Consider the following 20,825-nt stretch of genomic DNA (forward strand, 5'->3'; position numbering starts at 1 on the left):
TGCACTGATTAAACCTTTCAGAGCTGGCTCCCTCAGGGAAATCATATTCCATTACCAATATTTGTTAAAAGTGAGCTTTCATGATTGTTATAAAATATATTGATACAATTGCTCATTTGGAACCAATATAATATTTACAGCTTTGTAAAAGTGAGACAAGCTCTTCCTGTAACAAAGTGACATTAAAAATACCTTAAGAGAGATAACAAATACTCTATTATGTGGCCCTTGTTCGAGGTTGAGAAATAGTAAAGGAATCCATGTTACAAATAAAGAATAATTTATACTATATTCTATTTTATATTTGTTCTATTGTTAAAAACATAAAACTAATGACCTGCAAATATACCTGACAGGCAATATCTGTAGAATGTCAACATGTTTGTACGGCTGTAACTGTTATCACAGAAAATAGGCTTGGATAGTTCTAATCTTCTCATGGAAAGATCTATATGCTTATTCTTTTCTGTACACGCAAGTAGATACGGTAGTTTATGTAATGTCTAGAGATCGCGCTGTGGAGCCTTTTTGCATCTTTAGGTATTATGAGCTCAACATACCAATGTAAAACCAAGACTGAAGGTCATGGAAGAGGTGAAGTAATGGCCTTTTAGCTGAGCTGAAAATCGAGTTCAACTGGCTGTAACGCGCATTATTCTGCGGCCAGAATCTTGTGTAATCTCGGTGTTAGCTGTGAGCATGTTTGTTCATTTAACCTCCAAGTGTTTGACTCTGTGTTTTCAACTTATTATTGGTAAACAGACAAGACTGGAGCCTTTGTCTAAATTTTTTTAAAAGTTCCCTATACCCTCAATAATTTTGTGAGGAATACAGGAATGTCATTAATCCCTTTAAAGGCAGAATTCGATTTTCAGTTATAAATATAGCTTTAAAATTTCCAAAATGCAAGTGCTTATAAGAACATAAGAAATTGGAGCAGGAGTCAGCCATTTGGCCCTTCAAGCCTGCTCCGCCATTCAACAAGATCGTGACTGATCTTCTACCTCAAATCCACCTTCCCGCACTATCCCCATATCACGTAATTCCCATTGTTCCCAAAACTTTAGCGACCACTGTCTTATATATATTCAACGACTGAGCATCCACAGCTCTCTGGGGTAGAGAATTCCAAAGATTCACAATCCTTTGAGTGAAGAAATTTCTTCTCATCTCAGTCCTAAATGGCCTACCCCTTATTCTGTGGCTGTGACCCCGTGTTCTAGATTCCCCAGCCAGGGGAAACATTTTTCCAGCATTAACCCTGTCAAGCCCATTAAGAATTGTATATGTTTCAATTCGATCACCTCTCATTCTTCTAAACTCTAAGGAATATAGGCCTAGTCTACTCAATCTCTCCTCATAGGGCAATCCCTCATCCCAGGAACCAGTCTAGTGAACCTTCGTTGCACTCCCTCTATGGCAAGTATGTCTTTCCTTAGGTAAGGAGACCAGAACTGTACACTGTACTCCACGTGTGGCCTCACCAATGCCCTGTATAATTGTAGTAAGACTTCTTGGGCTAGATTTTCAGTCGCTTGCGCCAGCAGTTAGCGCCTTAAGAGAAGTGATTTCCGGGCGCTATGCGTGTAGCGCCCGGGCGCAGCGCAGTTTGCGCCCCACCCCAAATTAAATTGCCTGTTAGCGCCGGCGCAAAGTTTAGCGCCCGCCCGGATGCGCGCGCAGAAAATGACGTCACATCCTCGTGCAACGCCCTTTGGCCGCCCCGATTGCAAACTTCAGTCGGACCGCCCCATTGTGCGGCGGGCGGCCGGAGCGTTTGGAAAAAGGAACGCAACACAACCAGCGCGCTAATTAAAGGGAACGTCCTCTCCAGTATAAAGGCCAGCCTTTTTTCAGAAAACAGTCTTGTGCAACGCATTTCTGGAGACACAACGAGGAGGATAGCTAACTGGTTTCAAGCAGCAAGAGCCAGGTATTTTTGGACTCAGGCCATAGCGCTGCAAGTGGCCATTTGTAGACTGTTTGCCAGGATTTGATGGGGGCTGCATGGGGTGCCAACGCGGAACTGCAGCGCCATGTCCGTAGGGCTCGCAGACGCATTGTGAGAGGGGCAGCCCTGGCTAGAGGCAGAGGGGGCTACAGGCGTCGGCCACGTAGGCCTTACCCAGTCAGGCTATACCGCCAGCAGCGCTCCTACCTAAACATGAGTGCCGCGCGATGTGTTAGAAGGCTCCGATTCCGAAAGGAGGCGATTGCAGAGATCTGCCACCTGCTTCGCCGAGATCTGCGGCCAAAGCTCAGGTGCAGGACGTCTCTGTCGGTGGAAGTGAAGGTGACGGTGGCATTGAACTTCTATGCCACCGGCTCCTTCCAATACGCTGCTGGGGACATAGCAAACATCTCCCAGTATGGCGCGCATCGCTGCATCCGCCACGTGACCGAAGCACTGTTCAGAAGGAGAAGCCAATTCATCTCCTTCCCCATGGCCCTCGAGAGCCAGCATCAGCGCGCATTGGGATTTGCCAGACTCGGGGAATTCCCCTTGGTGCAGGGCGCCATTGACTGTACGCATGTGGCTTTGCGGGCCCCTCTGGAGCATGGCGAGCAGTATCGCAACAGGAAGGGCTACCATTCTCTGAATGTGCAGCTGGTATGTGACCACAAGCAGCGCATCATGGCAGTCAATGCCAGCTTCCCAGGCAGCAGCCACGATGCCTTTATCCTGCGGCAGAGTACTGTGCATGACATGTTCCAGGCACAGCCTCCCCCAAGAGGATGGCTCATCGGGGACAAAGGCTATCCTTTGTGCACCTGGCTCATGGCCCCGCTCCGCGCGCCCAGGACCGCTGCTGAAGAGGCCTACAACGAGAGCCATCAAACCACCCGCAACATCATCGAGCTAACTATTGGGGTCCTCAAGCAGCGGTTCCGCTGCCTTGATCGCTCCGGAGGAGCTCTCCAGTATTCGCCGGACTGGGTCTCCCAATTTGTGGTGGTTTGCTGCATGCTACACAACCTGGCTATCCGCAGGACTCAGGCACTGCCACCTGACGTTGGACCAGCACCTCAGGAGGAGGAGGAGGAGGAGGAGGAGGAGCAGGAGTACGTTCCCAGGAGGGAGCGACCAGGGCCAAGGGCCGCACGACGCCACCTTATTACACGGTACTTCTAAGCCCCCTGTCAGGGAATGGCCAGGGGCCATGAGGGAAGATGAATGCAGCCGCTCCGCAAGCCCTCAGCCGGCGAAGCCAACAAACACTAAGAAGAACAACCATGGAGACTGCATGCCCTTCCCACATGAATCCCCAAAAACAATAAACGGGCCCCACAAAAAGCCCAACAAACGACTCACTCCCACAAACTGGGGAGGAGTCACTCCACCTTTCTTCAAACCGGGCCTCAACGTCGGCCTAACGCAAAAAATAAGCCCTCCAAAAGCACAACCATGGGCAAAATAAAGATGGCCACCGCCATATTAAAGGAAAGCTGCCCACACCCTCTACTGAGTGGCCCGCGAGGGCGAGACCTTGGCCAGCCTTTTGCCTCCCCTGCCCGGCCTGCTGCTCCTTCGCAAGCTCTGCCCAGTGGCTGCTGCGAGGCTGGGGGAAGGCGCCTGAGGCTCAGATGCCCTTCCGCCAGATGCCGCTGGGGGGCGGCCTACACGGCGTTTGGGCCTCGAGGGGCCGTCTGCTGAGTGGCGCACCTGAGCCTGGCCACCATCAGCTGCAGCCGCTTGCCCTTGATGCCCCAGTGGGGGAATGGCGGTGACGGATGGCGCAATGTGGGCCAGCTGGCGTCTGGGATGCGCTGGCTGGTGCTGTGGCGCGGTGGCACTCGGCCGGGCCCGCACTGCAGGATCCGCAGCAATCAGCCGAGGGGCGGCTTGCTGGGATGGTCCAGCGCGGCGGCTGCCCTGGCGATGCCTGCCTGAGACAGCGCGTGTGGCAGCAGTGAGTGCCCCTGTGGTCCTGGTGTGCGCGCGCATCACATCCGCCAGGGTCTTGACGGCATCAGTCAGCATGCGGCCACTCGCGGCAGTTGCTGCCCCGAACTCGCGCACACTGGTCGCCAGCGACTCGATGGCCTCAGGCATGCGCCCCACCACGCTCATGAGCTCCGTGTGGCGCCGGTCCGAGTCGTCGGCCATCTTATCCAGCTTCCGCACCTCCTCCGAAGTGAAGGTGTCCGGACTGGAGTCGCGACTCTCCCGCTGGGGAGGAGGGGGCCGAACTAGGGGACCCTTGCCGCGTTGGTGACGGCGAGTGTGCCGAGCAGCAGCACTCCCCTCTGATCCTTCCCCCCTTTGGGGGGAAGGCCGCGGGCCGCGCGCACGGCTGCTGGGTGGCTGGACGCCACTGGTCCCAGAAGCTGCATTGCCCTGCGACAGTTCCTCCAGGCACTCGTCCAGTGAGGAGGTGTCAAGCATTTCCTCCTCTCCTGCGGGACGTGACTGTTCCCCCGAAGTTCCGGGTTGCTCCTCCTCCTCCTCCTGGTCGGAGGTGCTGTCACTGGCAGCTTCAGGGTCCTGGTCGTCAACAGCTGAAAGCAGGAATGCACAAGAGTAGCTTCAGAGTGAGGAGACGGCGTCAGCGAGGGAGTTAGGACTGGTGGGATTCAGCGCATTGGTGGGACAGTGGCAAAGGAGGTAGCTCGGATGGGCCAGTGCGACGCGAGAGGGCCAAAAGGCGAGGTCCTTACCATTGCCGGGCAGTGGAGGGTCGGATACACCGCACGCTGTGGGGACAATCACACGGGCTCCCATGAGCACACACACGCGCTCCTCCAGCCGAGTGAGCTTCTGCAGCTTGGCGTGGCCACCCCTGGCACGGGCCTGGCGATTAAACGCTACTTTAGCCTGCAAGAGAAAGGACGGGCTGTAAGTGCGCAGTGAAGCCCTGATGTAGTGTGCACTGCCTCCCATGGTGGAATAGCTTGGACAGAGTGAAGCCCTGATGTAGAGTGCACTGCCTCCCATGGTGGAATAGCTTGGACAGAGTGAAGCCCTGATGTAGAGTGCACTGCCTCCCATGGTGGAATAGCTTGGACAGAGTGAAGCCCTGATGTAGAGTGCACTGCCTCCCATGGTGGAATAGCTTGGACAGAGTGAAGCCCTGATGTAGAGTGCACTGCCTCCCATGGTGGAATAGCTTGGACAGAGTGAAGCCCTGATGTAGAGTGCACTGCCTCCCATGGTGGAATAGCTTGGACAGAGTGAAGCCCTGATGTAGTGTGCACTGCCTCCCATGGTGGAATAGCTTGGCCAAAGTGTAGAGTGCCGAATGGCCATTTGATGCTCATGACTGTCCCAATGCTGCTGGCTGAGGGCTGGCCAATAGGACTTTCAGCTCCCTTTGCCCATCATGTCAGGTGTACATTCAAGAATGAGGAGGAGACTGGAAAGGCTACTCACCTTCACAATCCTGGTCAGATCGTTGTATTTTTTACGACATTGTTTGTGGGTCCTGGGGGCATCGCCGGTGAACGTCACCCTCTGGGCGATCTGCTTCCAGGCTTTGGTGTAGTCATGGTGGGTTGGATTCCTCCCACTCTCTGGAAACAAGATCTTGCGCCTCACCTCCAGAGCTGTGACCATTATGTCCAGATCACCCTCTGAGAAGCGCAGGGCACGCTGACGGGCCTTCTCTGGCGTTGCCATGACTCCCTGGGGCTGAGCAGCAGTGTTGAGGCCTCTTTGCAAGGCTGCAGTGTGCAGGGCGTGGCAGCAGACCAATTCGTCCCTTCCCCCTTTAACAGCTGGTCGGCACCACGGGGTCTGCTGTCAGTGCAAAAATGACCGCACCCGCGCTGCGCCCCGCCTGGGCGCTATCCCTCTGGACCGCCGGCTTAGCGCCTAAAGGTAGGAGTGGAACGTCTCTTTTAGCGCTCCACCACTCTCTTAGGGCGAAGCCACTGAATTTCCGGCAACGGGGCGCTACTTTGGGGCGGGCGCTAAGGTTAGCGCCCCAAAACTGTCTATACTGAAAATCTAGCCGCTTTACTCTAATACGCTAATCCCTTTGTAACAAAAGCTAACATACCATTTGCTTTCCTAATTGCTTGCTACACCTGCATCTTAACTTTCTGTGATTCATGTACAATGATACCCAGGTCCCTCTGAGTGCAAACATTTCCCAGTCTCTCACCATTCAAAAAAATATTCTGCTTTTTTGTTTTTCCGACCAAAGTGGATAATTTCACACTTCCCCACATTATATTCCATTTGACATGTTCTTGCCCACTCAGTCAACCTGTCTATATCTCGCTGCAGCCTCTTTGCGTCCTCCTTGCAGCTTACTTTCCCACCTAACTTTGTATCATCAGCAAACTTGGATATGTTACATTCAGTCCCTTCATCTAAGTCATTAATATAGATTGTAAATAGCTGAGGCCCAAGCACTGATCTTTGTGGTACCCCACTAGTTACAGCCTGCCAACCTGAAAAAGTCCCGTTTATTCTTACTCTCTGTTTTCTGTCCATTAACCAATCCTCAATCCATGCTAATATATTACCCCCAATACCATGAGTCATAATTTTGTGTAATACAGGAAACTTTGTGATATCCGGCACCAACGGGACCGAGTTGTTGCCGTCCCATCAAAACTGCTGGACAAACCAGCGGTAATGTTAAAACATACGGAGCTTTTGAGCTCCGTATCTAGCAACAAACCCTGTTGCTTAGCAACAGCTTCTAAACAGTCGGCCGTAGCTTGCAAGCGTCTCTGTGGCTAATCAACAGCTTTAGCTAGACCTTGCAGAGCCTGACTGGTGAAAAAAAAGCAACGAAAAGAAAAAAAACTTACTGAACCGACTCCTGAATTTTGGCGGTGGATCGAGCATTCCGGACAGTTAACCTCCGGATAAACCAAAGTTTCCTGTAACCTCTTGTGTGGCACCTTATCGAATGCTTTTTGAAAATCCAAATACACTACATCCACTGGTTCCCCCTTATCCATCTTCAAAAAACTAACAGATTTGTTAAACACGATTTCCCTTTCATAAAACCGTGTTGACTCCGCCTAATCATGTTATGATTTTCTAAGTGCAGTTACCACATTCCTAATAATAGATTCTAGAATTTTCCCTACTACTGATGTCGGGCTAACTGGCCTATAGTTCCCCGTTTTTTCTCTTCCTCCTTTCTTAAATAGCGGGGTTATGTATGCTACCTTCCAATCCTTGGGGACTGTTCTAGAATCTAGGGAATTCTGTAAGATTAATACCAGTGCATCCACTAATTTCTTATGTATGTTCTATAGAGGGGTTAAAACTATTCTTTCATTCCATCTCTGCTGCTATTTCCCCTCTACACTTGCCCCTGGGAACATGCACTGGCTGAAAAGCAGAAATGTTGCAAATACCAGAAGACCTGCAAGCTTGCTGAAACTACCCCTTCCCGCCTTGGAGAAACATTTTACCTCCACTTGGCCCCTCGATACAGCAATGTGGTGTTCAAAACCAGATACAATACATAGCAACGTAATAATGCTTTATAGAGTGTAAATAAATACAGTCTTCTTGAAATTAAGAGTCTATGGGGGAGAAATTCAGTTGGTTGCGCCACCCGTTAGCACCTTAAGAGGGCGATAAGTGGGGCGCGAGCCAGCTAGCGCCCGGGCGCGGCGAGACCTGCGCCTCTCACAAAATTGAGCGGACATTTAGCGGCAGCACTAAACCGCAATGCCCACTCAGCTGTGCACGCAGATCCTGACGTCATTTCAGAGTGCAACGCCCTTGGGGTGCCCCGGACCGGAAATTTAGTGGCGCCCCCCTCCTTTCCGCCTGTCGCTCCCAACGACTGGTTGACTGGAACGGTTCCCAGTCGCTGTGGGGCTGGGGGGGCGCTATTTAAAGGGGGCTCTTCCTGGCTTCTTTGTGGTAGCCATTTTTGGACCACACCTTCTGAGAGAGAGAGAGATTTGCAGAGAGACAAAGGGAGAGAGCTTTCTGCATTGAGTCAGCGCTCGCTGAGGTACTTTTGGCTTCTGACCAGAACTTTGTAGTTGATTTGCTTTTTCACCGGCATAACTTTAAGTGGCCACATACTATGGGGGCTGCAATGGATGGGAACGTCGGGCTTCTCCATTACATTGAGAGGGCACAGAGACGCAGAGAGTGCCAATCATGGCCAGACGGAGGAGGGCCAACAGGCATCGGCACACGAGACCTTACCGTCCCAGGGTTTTCCGCCAACAGTTCTCATACCTCAACATGTCTGAGGAGCAGTGTTTTCGGAGGCTGCGATTCAGCAGGGAGGTGGTCACTGAGCTCTGCCACCTGCTTCAGCCAGATCTGCAGCCTTAACTGAGGAGCAGGACGTCTCTGTCGGTGGCAGTGAAGGTAACAGTGCCTCTCAACTTCTATGCCACCGGCTCCTTTCAATCTGCTACTGGGGACATTGCCAATATCTCCCAGTTCGTGGTGCATTGCTGCATCCGTCAAGTCACGAATGCCCTCTTTAAAAGGAGAGGTCAGTACATCTCCTTCCCCATGACCCCGGATAAGCAGCAAGAGCGCGCAATGGGCTTTGAAAGAATAGCGGGATTCCCCATGGTCCAGGGCGCCACTGACTTCACGCATGTGGCTTTGCGGGCGCCGCAAGAGAATGCCGAGGATTACCGCAACCGGAAGGGGTTCCATTCGTTGAACGTCCAGTTGGTCTGTGACCACAGACAGCTGATACTCGCTGTCAATGCCCACTTTCCAGGCAGCAGCCACAATGCCTTCATCCTGCGCCAGACTTCTGTGGCAGGCCTTTTCGAGGCCCCAGCTCACCCAGGAGGCTGGCTTCTCGGGGACAAGGGCTATCCTCTGTGCACCTGGCTGATGACCCCGCTCCGTGCGCCCAGCACCCCTGCTGAAGAATGATACCATGAGAGCCATCAAGCTACCAGGAACATCATTGAGCACACAATCGGCGTGCTCAAGCAACGGTTCCGCTATCGGGACCATTCTGGAGGAGCCCTTCAGTACTCACCTGAGTGAGTCTCCCATTTCGTTGTTGTGTGCTGCATGCTGCATAACCTGGCAATCCTCAGGACTCAGCCACTGCCACCAGATATTGGAGCACCAGCAGAGGAGGAGGAGGAGGAGTAGGAGGAGCAGCAGCACCAAGACGGGAGGGAGGCACAGAGTGCAAGGGCCGTCCGTCAGCGGCTTATAGCAAGTCGCTTCTAGGCTCCCTCTGAGGGAATGGCTTCTGCCATTCAAAGAACCTGAATGGAACCGTGCCGCAACCCCTAAGCCGGTCAAGGCAACAAATAGTTCAAAGAGCAAACATGCACATTCTGAATAAAGACACTTCTTTATTTAACAAACTATGTGCCCTTCCCGCATGACAAAGTAACAGAGAGAAACCCCCCAAAAAACAGTCAGTCAGTCACATAACTGGCTCTCACAACCTGGAGACAATGACCAAAACAGTAACAAAAATATGACCACGATCCTCGGCCTTCAATTAAACAATTAACAACATTTTGCCACACCTCCTACTTTTTGCCCTTCGAGGGTGATCTGCTTCGCTTGCGAGATTGTCCCCTTCCCACCCTGCAGCTCCTCCGCAATAGGACCCCAGTGGCTGCAGCAAGGCTGGGGGAAGGCTGCTGAGTGTCAGAAACTGAGACTGCAGATGCCCTTGAGGGACGCCTGGACCAGCTCTGGGCCTGGAGGGCCCAGCTGCTGACTGCTCCAACTCTGCATGGGCGGCACCAGTCTGTCCTACAGGTGGTGGCAGCTACAGTGGAGAAGTCACAGTGCTGACAGCAGGAATGCTGTCATCGTGCGGAGCAATCTGCTGAAGCACAGATTGCTGGCCTGCTGCGGCGCGATGAGGGCCCCGGCGAATCCTGCCCGATCCAGCGAGGGTGGCAGCAGTCAGTGCTCGTGTGGTCTTAATCTGCGTCTGCATGAGACCAGCCACTGACTGCATTGCAGCACTAAGCAATTGCGTGGCAGCCGTCTGTGCTGCGCCAAAGTCCTGGAGACTCCTTGCCTGTGCTGCACCGAAGTCCTGGACACTCCTTGCCAGTGACTCAATGGATTTGGGCATCCTTGCCACTGCAGCCATGAGCTCAGTTTGCCTGTGCTCCGCCTGGGCACTCATTTCAGCGAGGAGCCGCACCTCTTCTGCGCTCACTGTAGCAGGACTCAAGGCCAGACTCTCCCTCTGGGGAGAAGGCCGCCGAGCTTCCCTACCCCCTTCGCGTTGCTGCAGCCTGCTGGGTCCTGGAGCTTCACCCTCATCAGACCATTCCCCCCCACTCCCCTCCAGGGAAGACGAGTCCCCATTATGGCCATGGGCTGCCTCGGCTGAGGGTGGCACTGATGGTCCGGCTTCCTCCTCGTCGTCGCCTTCAGAATCACTCACCGTGGCAGCTTGAGGGCCCGCCTCCTCACCTGGCGAATCAGCATCTGAAAGCAGGGAGGTACAAGAGTGGCTTTAGCGTGAGGACAGGTTGGCAGCAAGGGAGGCATGAGTGCGGCAATGTACTGATTTGGCTCGAAGGTGGCAAAGGATGCTGGTGTGAGGAACAAGTGGAAGGAGAGAGGTCAAAAAGGTGATGACCTTACCATTGCTGTCCATAACGGGGTCAGCATCTCCAGAGGCGACGGGGCCAATCATCCGGCCTGCCATAATCCGCTGGACCCGCTGCTCCAGATCGGTCAGGGCTTGAAGGTGAGGCCGGCCTCCTCCGGTCCGTTGCTGCTGCCTCCTATTATGTGCCAGCTTGCCCTGCAAGAGAAAGGACGGGCTCTGAGTACAGTGTGCAGCCCTGATCTTGGCTGCAATACCTCCCATGGTCGAATAGCCCTTACAGTGTGCAGCCCTGATCTTGGCTGCAATGCCTCCCATGGTCAAATAGCCCTTACAGTGTGTAAAGTGCTGAATGTGCGTGTGAGTTTCCTGAAAGGGCCATAGGTGCTGGATGAGGGCTGGGCATTGGGGCTTTCAGGACCCTTTGGCCATAAAGTGAGGTCGACATGCAGGGATGAAGAGGATTCTGAAAAGGGCACTCACCCGGACGACCTGAGTGAGGTCGTTGAACTTCTTACTGCATTGCACAGGGGCCCTAGGCACCATGCTGCTGGAGGTCACTCTGTAAGCCACCTCCCTCCAAGCTTTTCGATATTCGCTGGGCAGCAGCCTCCTGCCACTGTCCGGGTACAGGAGAGATCGCCTGCGCTCCACTGCACCAACCAGAGCCTCCATGGCCCCCTCGCTGAAACGCTGCGCTCGCTCCCTGGCCCTCTCCATGATCCTTGGCTTAAGGATGTGGCAACAGGTCTGTCCAGGCCGAGATTCAGGGCTCCGAAGCGCAGGGTGTGGCTGCAATTCCAGATCGACCCTCCCCTTTAAGAGCTGACCGGCGCCAGCGTATCTGTGTCCAATCGCTAACTGGCCGCACCTGCGCAGCGCCCGCCCTCGGAGGTAGCGCCTCGCTCCTCCGGCTTAGCGCCTTAAGACAGTCGTGCAGCGCCTGTTTTAGCGCTCCAAGCACCTCCTGGGGCGAAACAGGCCAATTTACCAGTAGGTGGCGATAATTTGCGCCGGGCGCAAAATTTCGCGTCTGGCCGATACTCACGCCCCAAACGGGGCAATACCGAAATCCTCCCCCTATACATCTTAACATTCTATTTGCTATACATCGTTTTTTTACTTTTTTGCCTTGGCCATCATTGCCATACAATGCGATGCCACTGCCAACATTTCATCAACTAGTACACACAAATCTTTTATACCTTTCATCTTTCATTGTGTTTTCCATTTTCAGCCATTTACTTCTGTACATTATAAGGCATTTGCCCGACCTTCCCGATTCTAAATCTCTTTAAATTATATTCCTGTTCGTTTAACATATTGCTTTCATGAACAACTTGGGTGTATTTGGCAAACACAGACACTCTACTTACAATATGTCCATTGAGGTCAATAAATATTATGAGCAGCAGGAATCCTAGGACAAACTCTGGGAACCCCATTGCCCAGCTACAACTATTTCGATCAACTGGGATGGGGCATTTAGAACTTCAACTCACTGTGACAGAGGATGGAATTTGTGCCTGCCATTCCCCGCATGCCAAGTTCCTAATCTCAGCCGTGCCTTTAGGGAAGGCACCAAGTAGTGGACGAGTCACCCCAGACCCTCTTGTGCATCTCCTAGCTGGCAGTTAACAGAGCAGCATTGTCAGAGGGCTGAGAGAAGAATATCTGCCCACCCGCTCAGTCAGGCTATGATCCATGTTGCATGGAAACCTAAAGAGGGGAAGGGGAGAAAATATATTCTTTAATAACACAGTGAGGAAGGGAAAACGTTAACTCCCGATTCTGATTCCTGTCATTTCAGGTTTGAGTTCGGCTGGACTGAAGGCATTAACAGCAATCTCAATCTGGAGTTAGGGGAATTATTTCTCCACGCATTATATTTATTATAAATATAAATTTCTGTGCCACCATTGAGAGCATAATTAGTAAGACAAATGTTAAAGGAACACATTGTAAGCCATTTTATGATACAATTGTTGGAAAGTAAATTGAGCAATTCCCTTATATGGAATAATATGAGTTGCCATACAATAGTGTAGTAGTTACCGGACTAGTAATCCCGAGGCCTGGACTAATTCAGAGAATGCGAGATCAATTCCCACTAGAATAGTTTGAGAATTTGAATTCAGTTTAAAATTTGGAAATAAATTAAAAGCTGCTATCAGTAAAAGTGACCATTAAGCTGTTGGATTGTTGTAAAAACCCAACTGGTTCACTAATGTCAGGGAAGGAAACATGCCGTCCTTATCTGGTCTGGCCTATATGTGGCTCCAGCTTCTAAACCTAAGACAATCACTCTATGATGCAGTGTGTGAGCCCACTAAAGAAAGAAAAAATAAAGACAGACAAACAAACTGACTTGCAATTTATGTAGTGCCTTTCATATCCTCAGGACAGCACTTTACAGCCAAAGAAGTACTTTTGAAGTGTAGTCACAGTTGTAATGTAGGCAAACGCAGCAGCCAATTTTTGCACAGGAAGGTCCCACAAACAGCAATGAGATGAATGACCAGTTAATCTGTTTTAGAGATGTTGGTTGAGGGATAGATTTGGCCAGGACACTGGGAGGACTCCCTGTTCTTCGATAAAGTGCTGTACGCCCAACTGAACAGTACAATAGTGAAGTGTCACCTTAGACTATGGGGGGTGAAATTCCATAAGGGTTCTGCCAGTTGCCCTCCGTATCTTTGGCAGAAGCACAGCAGAAACCCCCAAAATGACATAAACACAGGTTACACCGTTTTTCAGGAGTTTCCAGGGCTCTTCCGCCAAAGTTACAGCAGATGAACTTGCGAACCCCAGTAAAAATTAACTCCCTTTGTGCTTACCTCTGTAGTGGAGCTTGGTCCCACAACCTTCTGACTCAGAGGTGAGAGTACTACCATTGAACCAAGCTGACACCGATATTGCTGAAGAACTGCTGCATTATCGAAGCTGCCATCCTTCAAATGAGCTGGTAAACCAAGGGCCCAACTGCCTCTTCAGAGGGATGTTACAGATCCTATGGCACTATTCAAAGATGACCATGGCCTTCTCAAAATGTGCATGCCAATATTCCTCCTTCAATCAACACCACCAAAAACGATTTCATCTCACTTGCTATTTGTGTGACTTTGGTGTGCAGAAATTGTGTTTGCTTACATAACAACACTGACTGCACTTCAAGATTAATTAACTGGTTGTGAAGCATTTTGGGACATGCGGAGGACTGATAACGTGCTTTATATCAATGGACGTTTTTATTAACCCACTGATTCCCACCAGGGAGTTCACTAATTTTACTTCATAATACTGATGGTTAAAAATGTACAACGAAATCAATTGTGCTTGTTACAAATATAAATATTTAATACAGAAGATATTTTTGATGTGCCACATTCTTACACCTTCCTGAACAAGCAACCATTACAACCACACCTCTTCTCCTTTGTAACAATAATTGACACCTGCCAAAAATATTATTTGGGTCTGGGGGGTCACCTATATTGTGAAAACTCAAAAAGCCTGTCAGTGTTCAAGGCAGTTAAAGGGAATTGGATTCACTTGAGTAGCCATGTAATTGCCAGCCAAGTGTAGAGCATCCACAGACAATTAGTGTCAAGCTGCTTCTCTGATTGATGAAGCTTTACTAAAACTAAAGAAGCAAAATACTCCCACATTTTCCCTCCCATACACGGCTTTTGAAAATACTTCCTACCTGGTAAGAAAAAGTCTGTTTTATAGTGAAAGAATTGCCATATATTCTTAATATAGGTATCTAACAGCCCCCATTCTTCCAGAGTTAAATATATTGCTTTTAAACTCCTGATGAAAGGCAGCCCAGAAGCAGATATATTCGCTGGGAATTTTCTCGGGGATTCTCCCGATTGGCCGCCGTAACTTCAGGCATTCCGCTGATCTTCCATTGAAGTTACAGTGGTCGATTTGGAGAACACCCGAGGAAATTTCTGGGCAATATGTATAACAAACTGGGTGTACTGCTCATAGGTGCCGATCCATATTGCCGCTGTCACTGGAAAGCAACTTGTGGTATCACCCGAGGGGATTTTACATAAGATGTCTGCTCACAGGCTGTCTCTGACAAGCAATTCTGAAACATAAAACACAGGAACAAGGGGACATAAGGAGTGGCATTACCAAGGGTATGCACGTCTCCCTTTATAACATTTAGAATCCGTAGTAATTAGCACTTTCCCTGTTATCATTTTCCACCCTCCCATTTTAGCTCATGTGAAAGGGCACAGCTGACCTCAGCCTCTGGTGAATCACCAGGGACTGGCACCTTTTTTATTCCTGGATGAGAATCCAATACTGGCACTCTTCGGAGTTAATACCAGCAGAGTAATTTGGATTGAAAGTATTTCCCTCCTACAGTAAGTTCCCTCAGAATTAGAGCAGACACGTAGCACTGATCCAAGGAACTAAAACTTGCAATTGAGTAAAGCTGAAGCATCAAACCTGAAGAACCTGAAGCATCCCCATAATTTTGATCTTTGATGCAGATAGACTATAGTATCAAGGAGTGAAGAAGATAGCTCAAGTGCTTATTCATTATAGTTGATTTAGATTATAACTAGTGTTTTGATATTCAACAGCATAATAAGGGCTAGAATTGTGATACCACAACGAGGAATCATGTAAAACAAACAGCATGAACAGACTCATAATTAGCTCAAATGAAATCCTTGGCTTGTAATAAAAGATGTAACTGCCTCAAATAGAACTGTATGGTTGGGTACTCACTTGGTTTATGATATAAATCCCATAGTTGATCTTCTGCCTGCGGAGAATGGGATGCAAGTAATGCAGCCAGAACTTCAAGTGATGTTCCCTGTGCCTGAATGGAATTATGATGGCAACTCTTTGCTTAGCTATACAGTCTGAAGGTTTGTATTTGCCTCCCTCTCGTACATCTGGGTTCTCTCGCTGAACCTTCTCCATTGTCAACAGAGAGCTGAATTCTATCAGCAATCTTCCAACTGCAACATAATTTAAAAAAAAAGGAAAAGCTGTTATTTTCCACATGTACATTTGTAATAGGAAATCGTAAGTAAGACAGTAAAAACTGGTAACCACACAGGCCATTGGCAGTGTCAATATTTCTCCAGTTACTAGGAAGAATTTCACCAGCTGTGGCGAGTCTGGTGTGGCCTCAAACTCCGCACCTGTCTTCATCCCGCCTCCTCCAAGTGATTTTGCCCTGATTGGGCCTGTTAAGCCCGCCCTGCGAGGTTCCCGGCCAATTAAAAGGAAGTGGGTCTGATGACGTAACCAGCCGGTTTCCTTAAAGGGGTCATATCCACATTCATTTTGACAGTTGTGCTGTCAGTGTTCTACAGCATTGAGATGCTGCAAATACTGCACAGAAGTGCAAGGCTGCACTTAGGCTCTCCCATGACTCCCTCCATATGCTTATGGAGGGAGTCACAGCACGCAGGGCGGTTCTTTTCCATTCCAATGGGCGGAAGAGACCTCCCCAGGACACCAACACAGGGATGTCATTCGGAGAACCAGGCTGCAGTGGCGCAAACCTTTCAATAATCACAATAGATCACGAAACGTTACTGCAAAGCCACACTCAACCTCATCCTCCTGTGCCACTCATCACATCCCCATCACTCTGCCTTCCCTACCCTACTCCTGCACATCCTTACTCACACCAACTTATCTTGCACCTCCACCCATTGCTCTCTATCTACATTATCACTTCCCCATCTCACTAGCCATCCCTCACACTCACCCCCATCCTAGTCCAATCATATCAACTAACAACACATAAGGGTAGGCACTTGGATGTTTTAGCCAATGTCCGTGTAAACTTTCTGTTAATGTGCTGTCAAGCATTGAAATCCTTATTGTCACCACTTTGCCTTCTTGGACAAATTTGTGTGCACCTTTGAAAGTGTCTTAGTGAGTTCCAGTAAATGGTGAGACATAATGTCCCCCCCAATGGTGGTGAGTGTGAAAGGAATGGCTTGGACATTGTAGGGATGCTTTATGGTGCTGGCGTGGGGTGGTGCCAACCTGGTGCATCATGTGGCAGCCAGGGTGTACAGTGTTACATGAAGCAAATCTGGACATGGTGAGGACATCACTGGTGTCCCGGGCAGCAATGTGCACAGGTGATGATGCCCTGCAGCATCAGTTGATTGCGGAGAAGGTTGGTGTGGATGTTGGTGCTGCTGGTGTGCTCGATGATGCTGGTGTTGGGGCTGATCGTGTTGGGATTCTGAGGACCAAGGTGAGATTTTTTCAAGGGCACCGATGCTGATGGAATAGATGGCAGGTGAAGTTGAGATAACAGAAGTAATCTATCAATGTTGAGATAGGTTGTTCCAAGGAGATGACAGTGGATAGAGAGATTACTCCAAACACTTCAAAAGTGCATAAAGCTCAAAAGTGGGTCCCAAGTCATTAATGCTCCAGCTTCTAAGATTGGGAAGTGACCAGCTGTGAAATGGTAGGTTTTAGACCACTTTTGCAGCTGTCACCTATTCACAGCAATCCACAGTCCTTGAGAACCCGACATACTTACCTGACGTGATAGCCGCTCCGCAGAAACCTCGTTGAAAATCTGGTAAAATGGTAAGTACATGAGAAAATGGTTCTTAACTACCTTTTAATAAACATTTAACTATCTAAATTGGCTGACCCGCCGCTTGGCGTCAGGTCTGTTCAAGGATGACAGACCCGACACTTGGGAAACTGGCAAGGAGGCGGGATTCCGACCTGCTGTCAATCTTTGCGATTTTGACAACGGACCCGCCTCCAAACCCACACTCTGAGCGCCGGTTAAATTCCGGCCTTTATGTTACTTTATCGACATGCAATGTGCTTTGAAATGTAATATTGTAGGAGGAAATGTGGATTATTCAGGCACACTACTTAGCATCATTGATTAGACCTCTTTATTGAAATGGGACAATACAGCTGTGTATGTGGACTCAAGAATCATATTCCTGTTCTCTGAACAGGCTGCTTTCACAAAATACTTGGTATAATTCTGTTTAAAATATCATTGAGGTCAATAAATACTATGAAGAACAATCTCTGGGGACGCCACTACCCAGCTGACTAGTCAGAATTACTACCATCAACAAGCAGCTCTTCGAGATAGGGCATTAGAGCGTCAGCTCACTATGATATGGGATGAAAGTTGCTAATCCTAGCCATGGCATTGGGGAAGTAACCGTGTAGTGGACAAGTCATTCCAAGACCCTCTTGTGCATCTCTCCTAGCTGCCAGTTATGAGAGCAGCATTGGCAGAGGTCTAGAAGCAGGTTACCTGGCCACTCTTTTGCACCTTGTCCCAATGGTGATGAGAAATCTTGCTTTGCAGGCAAAAAATAATAACGTTGTTAATAGTAATTTCCCCAGCCACACCACCAAAACTAGGCTTGTAAGTGTGGCATCGTGACAATAAAGTTTAAAAAAAAGAATGAAAACAGCTCAACAGTAGTGAGCCAACTTGAATTCGAAGTACTTCAATGTATTACACACCACAATGTCATTATCGAGATCTCAGTATAACACATCTGTTAACTGTGCCCTCATTATGAGGCTCCCGGGACTAACACTTTCTTTGCTATGAGACTACCTATTCTTCAAGTTATATTTCATGCAAACATTACAGGACATTCATATGATGCGAAACTCAACAGAACACAGAGAATTGCTATGTTCCTGAGGATTAAGAGAATAGAGATTTATTTCTATCACATAATAACAAGACCATTATATTTCCTTCCAATTCAAACTTCCACAAACTGTGCTCCAATTAATTTCCAGTGTCTGACGGCAGCAAGACTTGAACATGTATGCTGAGCTCAGGGTCAGAATATATAGTAATAATAATGATGTGGGATGTCCTACATTACACTGGTCAGTTGTTTTGATCTTATAGCTACTGTATTCAGTTCTGCCGTTCCCATGTTTTGCCTACTGTGTGCAAGAAGAATAGTCTCACAGGATGTTTGCTGAGCACATTATGTAAATTATGTAATTAAGTCGGATCTGGTTATGTAAATTGCGTCACCCACACAGTAAGATAACTTTGGGGCCACAGCAACTGCGGAAATTATTTATTCCCTGCAAATATTTCTGTCAAACACAAAGTGTCATTAATTAAAAATTCGCTTACAATGACCAAAAGCCCATGTTTAAAGCAATAGATCATGACAAACTAAAAAATTGACAAATTGACATTAATGTTACAAAAACAAGTTAATTTACCTTTATTTCCCTCAAGGGGCTACCACCACATAAACAATTTAACCAATTAGCTAATTGGATATTTCAACAAGAGAACATTTGTCGGATTGTAAAAAAAACCACTTCCTGCCTTTCTGTATTTTCCACCAGTTTACTGAGGTTTCTGACAGGGATCTACTTAAAAAAAATTCCTCTGCATCCCTTGCAAATTCAAATGCGTAAAAAAGCAGCAATTGTTATTAAATTCCAAATATAGCCCAGAGAGCAATTCAATTCTTCATTAACTGTAGACTATAGAAAACTAACATGGATTGTGACAGGGATTGTGGCAGTTTCTCTAAAATTAGCACACTGACCAAATCATCATTTTCCCACTCTGTGGCCTGTTTTCTTGTTGGCAAGCTAGCAATGAGTTTATCAAGACTATCTTTTTTTTTCCCAGTGATTTCCGACGGCAGTACAAAGCCAAATCCCACAGCGATGGCATTGTCCTGTCCATGCCAAGTAAAAATACCAGCAGGGAATTCGCTTGGTGGGAAAGTGATAGGATCAGATCGGTGCCCATTTTATACTCCGCGTGCTTTTACTTTCCATTGATATTGGGAGAGGCGTAAAACAAGCGGCCGATCCAATCCAGTTTCCCACTGGGCCGGTTAGGTTAAAATTAATTCAAAATGAAAGTTTTGCACTTACTGAGAGGAGCAACAACAACTGCTTCAGTGCTCTTCGAGGCAAGAACTGCTGACATTTGCCAGCTTTCTGCTACAAATTGGTCCGATTACATCAGTCCTACTTGCTACTGATTATGTCACACGATTTTATACAGTAATCTATGAATGTCAATGCAGGGCATAAAATTCTTAAAATTAAAATTTCACAAAAACAAGTTTTTACTAGTGAAGAGGTAATTTTAATCAGTTTGTAGAAACCAGGCAGGCGGGCAGTTAAAATCGCCCATGGGACTCATCCGCCAACATCCCACACCGATCCTGCCGGCTACAATTTTAACTTACTCTTCTTAGCAGGCAAGAGGGACACGGCCCAGAAACCAGCAGAGTCTTTCTTTAAATATGCAGCTCAGGCTCCGATTACAACATTGGGGTGCGACTGTTATTTTTAACTGTGGGCCTGAGCGGGGAAATAGTTGTAACTTTCCCGCTAGGTCCACCTAGAAGAGTTGGGCCCAGAAGAGGCTCAAAAAGTGAAATCTTTCACACTTTTTTTTTTCCAAACTCCTCCAGGTCCCACAAGGTAAAGTTTAAGGCTCCCTTGTCCCGGGCACCCCCCACCCCCGAGTGCCAGAGACCGTTCCTTCGGTCTGTCGAGGTCTGCCTATCTTGGACGCCGCCGGCCTGATTTCCACCCAGGTTAAAATTCGTGCTCGAGTTTTCTGTACTTTAATGACTGTCATACACTTTGGCAAAAAAACATAAAGTAAAACACTTTGGCAAAAAAACATAAAGTAAAACAAACAGGACTAGACGTCCATGGAACTTGTTTTTTGAGAAAGTTTGTTAAAGCAAAGCAGCTGATGAGCAAACAAGCACAAAAGCTGTATTTTGCATATGGCAGAGTAAGGCGGAGTGTAAATGCATTGACTGTAATGTACTTTTTAGAGTTCATTATATCCGTTACAATATATACAAAGCTAGAATGCCACTTTGCCTGAAAATCTCCTCCTTCTTTTGCCTTACCCCCCCACGTTCACTTCTGGAATCTTATTCATGATTTGGGGCGAGTGTCTGTTGATAATCTCTTGAAACCAATTAAATTCTTTTGCAAAAAAGCAACCAATTTAGACTGAAATCTATGTGGAAAAGAAATGAGTAAATTAATTTGAACCAAGAACAAAATATTTAAGAAGTGTTGTTAGGTTAAATACAAGTATGAGCTCTTCAGAGTTATCTGGGTCCCAACTCCAATGAACTAGTAACACAAGAGACTTTCATTTCCTTGATCTGATTTAGATTCAAACAAAGGCCTTGGAGATGAAAGAACAGCATTCTAAACCACTGCATCACAAGTCTGGACTGAGTAAACTTTTATTAAAATAAAAGCTAATTAAAATAATCATAATGCACTGGGTCCAACAATCCTCTGGATGCAACACTC

The 20,825-nt window shown here is 48.2% G+C and overlaps 1 protein-coding gene across 2 annotated transcripts in view; it reads right to left on the reverse strand.

Annotated features, from left to right (window-relative positions):
- b4galt2 (UDP-Gal:betaGlcNAc beta 1,4- galactosyltransferase, polypeptide 2) overlaps positions 1–20,825 on the reverse strand; it is a 587,897-nt gene that overhangs the window by 258,595 nt on the left and 308,477 nt on the right. For both annotated transcript variants that reach the window (XM_085983112.1, XM_085983110.1), the window contains exon 3: positions 15,246–15,481. In XM_085983112.1, the coding sequence (XP_085839238.1) occupies positions 15,246–15,481 (236 nt within the window). The remainder of the gene's footprint in view (positions 1–15,245; positions 15,482–20,825) is intronic.

This window comes from Somniosus microcephalus, chromosome 3 (assembly GCF_052327205.1).
Source record: "Somniosus microcephalus isolate GS21.2 chromosome 3, FLI_Smic_1.0, whole genome shotgun sequence".
Lineage (NCBI taxonomy): Eukaryota > Metazoa > Chordata > Chondrichthyes > Squaliformes > Somniosidae > Somniosus > Somniosus microcephalus.